The sequence below is a fragment of the Mus caroli genome, chromosome X (assembly GCF_900094665.2).
Source record: "Mus caroli chromosome X, CAROLI_EIJ_v1.1, whole genome shotgun sequence".
NCBI classification, from domain to species: domain Eukaryota; kingdom Metazoa; phylum Chordata; class Mammalia; order Rodentia; family Muridae; genus Mus; species Mus caroli.
This window is the reverse complement of record NC_034589.1, coordinates 84,724,853-84,730,378: the sequence shown is the minus strand read 5'-3', so window position 1 is coordinate 84,730,378 and position 5,526 is coordinate 84,724,853. Positions and strand designations below refer to the sequence as shown.

The following is a 5,526-nucleotide window of genomic DNA, read 5'->3' as shown; positions in this document are numbered from 1 at the left end:
TTCTTGTAGAGAAACCTAATTAAATTTCTCTGATTCTGGGGATGGCATCTTATATGTAGATGAGGTACTTTTGCTTATTTTCCCCAGTTTTTCATTGACAGATAGTGTAAAGGGTAGCCTTGGCCAAGACATTGGTAATTAAATTTCCTTTGCTTAAGGGCCTAAGTTCCATACTTCTGATGAGTGAAAATAGTGCTGAGAATCAAAGTAAGTAATAAAAAGTATATATAGTATTTTCTAGGGTACTATATTGATGGTAGGAGAGGCATGTCCCTTTAACAGTATCGGTTACATAAGCACATTCTTTTTAGGAAGAATCTTGCGTGAATCAAAACATTCTGCCATAACCAAGGCAGGCTCAGCAACTCAAGAGCTCCTGAGAGAGGTTTGTTGGGGATAGTTCAGAAAGGGAGGATTCAGAAGTATTGGAGCCTTCTCCCCAGTAATCGTAATGGCATAGGGCCCTCTTTTAGCCTCTGTCATTCATTTAACCCTCAGAATCGATTTTCATATTATTTTTCAGAATTGTGACTGCGGCAACAGTTCTGGCCAAGGTAGCAAGGGATAGCGACTTCTGGCAAGAGTTCAAAAGCCAAGGTCTGCGAAAGGACTTGGCCTAGCGAGGCAAGGCCAAATATCAACATGGAGTACAGACTTCATAGAGTAAAAGTCTATGTCATGATGGAAGACAAGCAGTGGAAAAACGTAGGCACAGGACAAATTTCATCCAAATACAGTGAACAGCTCCAGGGTGTGTGCCTACTTGTTCACTCATTATCAGATGGATCACCAATTATGGAGTGCAAGATACATCCTAATGTGCCCTATCAGAAACAAGAAGGGAAAATAATAATTTGGTCTGAAGCTAAGAACCATGGCATGGCAATACATTTCCAGGAACCAAATGATTGTCAAGAGATCTGGGAAGATATCTGCCAAATTCAAGGTAAAGACCCACATGTAGAAATCACACAAGAACTTACTGATGATCTGGAAAGTTTTGAACATATGCCTCTGATATGGAATTGGGTTGAGATATCAAACTGTGAAATCCATTCACTTAAAAATATTGCAGAGTTATTTCCTTTTGTCTTTGAAATGCCAAGCCAGAAAGAAAGGCTGGCTCTGTTCTTAGAAAATGAAGGATACATTAAAAAATTGCTACAGCTGTTTCACACTTGTGAAAAACTGAAGAACATGGAAGGACTATACTATTTGCATAACATTATTAAAGGAATCCTGTTTCTAAACAACACACGTTTGTTTAACATCATGTTTTCTGATGAATTTTTCATGGATATTGTAGGATGCCTTGAATATGACCCTGCTTTGGATCACCCAAAGCAGTACAGGGAATTCTTGACTCAAAATTCAAAATTCAAGGAAGTTATACCAATAATACACTCCCAACTTAGGCAAAAAATTAAACAGACCTACAGAATGCAATATGTTCATGATATTATGTTGCCTACACCATCCATATTTCAAGCGAATCTTCTTTCTGATATTACCACTATGATTTTTTTCAACAAAATTAATATAATTAGCATGATTCAGGAAGACGAAAAATTTTTGCTCGAAGTTTTTGCTCAGTTAAAAGATAACAGTATAGGTGATGAAAGGCGGATTGAATTGTTATTATTCCTCAAGGAATTCTGTGCATTTGCTAAGACATTACAGTCTCAAAAGAAAAATGTGTTACTGAAAACATTTATAAAGCTAGGAATCATGAGTGTACTGAAAGTTGTAGTGCATATGAATGATTACCAAATTCAAGTAGGTGCTCTAGATATATTTGCTTATCTAGTAGAATATAGTCCAAGCCTAGTCCGAGCTTATGCAATGGAAGAAGCTCAGGGCAGTGAAGATAATGATGACCTTCTCATTAATATAATGATCAAGCAAATGATCTGTGATTTTGATCCTGAATTTTCACAAGGCATCATTATGACAGCAGTTCTCCATGACCTTCTTAATCCAGAAAATATGTGTTCCACATCTAAGGGTTGTGAAAGAAAGGTATTTCTGAATTTCTTCTATAAACGTTACATGAGGAAACTTATAGCACCAATTTTGTCTATCAGAGTAGAAAATGACAGCAATGATAATAGGGTTTACATCTGTCCTGATAATTATCAAAATGCACAATTGCTTGGAGCAATTTTAGAAATACTCACATTTTGTGTGCAATATCACTCAATGTATATAAAACATTACATTTTTAGCAACAACTTGCTCAGGAGTATCTTGGTGCTAATGAGTTCAAAACACACTTTTCTGATTTTGTGTGCTGTCCGTTTTATGAGAAAGATGATTGGCCTCAAAGATAAAATGTACAATCATTACATAATTAAGGAAAACCTGTTTGAACCAGTTGTAAATGTTTTTATGCATAATGGACATAGGTACAATATGTTAAATTCAGCTATTATTGAGCTATTTGAATTTATAAGGAAAGAAAACATCAAGTCTCTGATTGTAAATATTGTGGAAAATTTTTTCATGGCTTTTGAATCAATTGAGTATGTCCAGACCTTTAAAGGTTTGAAAACTAAATATGAAGAACAGAAGAAAAGAAAAAGTCAAAGAAGAAAAAATCTACATAGTATAATGCACCCCAAAATGTATTGCAGAAATATCGAAGATATGGAGGTAAAGGTCAAAGCAGACATATATTGTAGAGGAATCATAGAAGAAGAAAGACAAGGAGGGGGAGAAGAAGGAGCTATTCTACCAATGGGAAATGACTTTACAAATAATTATGACATATTTATGAAAAATAAAGATACAAATGAAAGTGAAAATAAAATAGACCAGCTCAAAAGAAAATCAGCTGAAACTTCTGAATGTTGTCCATCTCATGGGGATGCTTCTGCTACCAGAATGAATAGGTCACACTGTAGCAGCCTGGTTCCTTTAGTGGATTACCCATATTATACTGATGATGAGAATGGTGATGATCCTTATGGTAATGATAAAGATGAAGATGAAGATGAAGAACCTCCCCCCAAAAGACCTAATCTAGTACATGAGACTTTATGAGGCCTTCAACTCTAAGTTCAAATAAAATTCTATAAATATCACAAACTGAAAAATTAAATTTAAAAAATTGTTCTCCTACAGACTTTTAGATACTGTAGAATACAGAGCAAAATTAATGAATAAATGGCTTCAATTTTATATAAAGAAAACTTCCCATAACATAGATGCATAGTATAAAATAAATAGTAACCGAGTAAAAACTTTTAATCAGGTACATGTTACTTCAGCAGCATGGTTTGGGAAGAGCAAAATGTTTGATAAAGCAATACAATTTTTACTAAAGTCTTTATATTAGAAGCAACTCCATAAGTTTTATTGAAAAGCCTACTTCCAAAAAGGAGTCTATCAATGACATTCTTTCCATAAACTGATGTTTATTTAAAGTATGTTTTGTTTGTTTGGAAGCACGTCATTTTAAATTAAAAATACAGTGAGACTTCTCAACATTTCTATTAAGATTTATCGGAAATTCAGCATTATGAATAATAATAGGGAAACAACATTCAGTGCAATTAAGTACATATTTCCATGAATAAAATGCTAAGCTTGATCTTTAATGAACCATTGTTAATGTACTTATTTTTAGGTAATAATTATTAAGTATCAGTATCAATATAGTCCTATTTGTAATGTGATTCCAGTAGGGTCTTCAGGGGACAAAACAAGATGCATCAAATATACAATAAGAGAAAGTTAATGAATCTTTGTCCTTTTTCCTAGAGTTGTATATACTAAGATATAAACACACACATATTCACACTAATACATATTCACATACACATATACATATATATTTCTAATTGCTGAAACAAACAAAAAGATCTTAACAAAGGAAAATCTGTCTCTGTTTTACAGTGTGGGTGGATATTTTCAATTCTGTTCAGTTCTGGGAGAAATCTAAAGCATCCGGTCACATTGCGCCCATAATCAACATGCAGCTAGATGATTTCCGGGGTTCAACTCAATTTCTCTTTTTATTTAGTGTAGGACATCAGCCAGTGGTACAGTGTCACATATATTCAAGATGTGTCTTCTAATCTCAATTATTCCAGTCTATAAACAGCCTCATAAGTATGCCAAGAAGTTTGTCTCCTAAGTGCAGATTCTGCTAATTACTATCATTAATTAACCCCTTGCCTACACAACACTGAAGCATATAACTATTTAGGCATAACCTTGCACAATATCATACAGAATTACAAAATGTATTTAGTCTAACTCTAAAACACCCCATAGTATTTAACAGTTTCAACATTGCTCAAAATTGTAAGAACAGAATACCTTCTGAGACTCAGATGCTTAACTGTGAGGTCTCATACCATAAAAGATAATATACATTAGTAAATTTTTTCTGGTGATAAAACTCATGACAACAATCAATATATGGAGGCTAGAGAGATGGTTCAGCAGATAGGAAAATTTCCATAATACTGAATTTGATTCCTAGCATCTACAGTGTGGCTAAGAAACATACATAAATCTAGTTCCCTGAGCTGTTGCTGCCATCTTTTGGACTGCACTTGCAATTATACATTATACATGTGGTACACATACATACATGTGAAACACACATGTACACATAATCTATATCTGTATATGTTTCTTATATATAGCTCATGTATGTTACATATTTACATACATACATACATACATATATATATATACATATGAGATAATAAATTTAATTGTTAAAACCAACTCATGAAAGAAATAGTTACTTTTAGCTCGTGACTCTAAAAGGAGGAGCCCAGAAATGGTGGTGGAGTCATGGTATCAGATGTCCAAGCAGTAAGGTGGTAATCACATTTTATCCATATACAGGAAGGAGAAAGGAGAGAGGAACAGAGAGACAGAGGGTCAGAGGAAGAGAGAGGGAGAGAGAAAACTTTAAGTAAGGATAATCTATACACTCTCAAAGCCAACCCTTGGTTATTGGTGAGGTTTTTCATTTACCAAAGCTTTAGTTTTTTTCTTTCTTTTTTTATTAGATATTTTATTCATTTGCATTTCAAATGCTATCCCAAAAGTCCCCTATACCCTCCCCTCACCCTGCTCTCCAACCCATCCACTCTCACTTTCTGGCCCTAGCATTCTCCTATACTGTGGCAAATACAGAAGTGAATGCTCACAGTCATCAATCGAAAGCTTTAGTTTCTAATGTTTCCATACCTTTGCAAACCCCACCATCCATGGGACAAGGTGGGACAGGAGAATATTCTGCCCTCTGTCTCCATAGGCCATGATCTATATCATGATGATGCTGTGTGACAAAAATTTTTCTGGAGAGATGAAATTTACATGTGTAGTCATCCCAGATATGGAACCCATGACAGACCAAAGTACAGATTCCACCAAAGTCTATCGTGGTGAACTAATAAGTTTTATTGGGGTTACTTACAGAAATATTGGCAAGCAGAAATGACACAAAGTCAACTGCATTACCAAAGCCCATTACCACCAGCATGGATGACAGATCACAAGCAC

At 34.7% G+C, this 5,526-nt stretch overlaps 1 protein-coding gene across 1 annotated transcript; it reads left to right on the top strand.

Annotated features, from left to right (window-relative positions):
* The first annotated feature begins 343 nt into the window (after positions 1–343).
* Positions 344–3,083, top strand: LOC110287490 (protein PPP4R3C). Its single transcript, XM_021154094.1, has 2 exons — positions 344–385; positions 524–3,083. The coding sequence occupies exon 2, from the start codon at positions 643–645 to the stop codon at positions 3,040–3,042; it is 2,400 nt and encodes a 799-aa protein (XP_021009753.1). The 5' UTR covers positions 344–385; positions 524–642; the 3' UTR covers positions 3,043–3,083.
* The last annotated feature ends 2,443 nt before the right edge of the window (positions 3,084–5,526 follow it).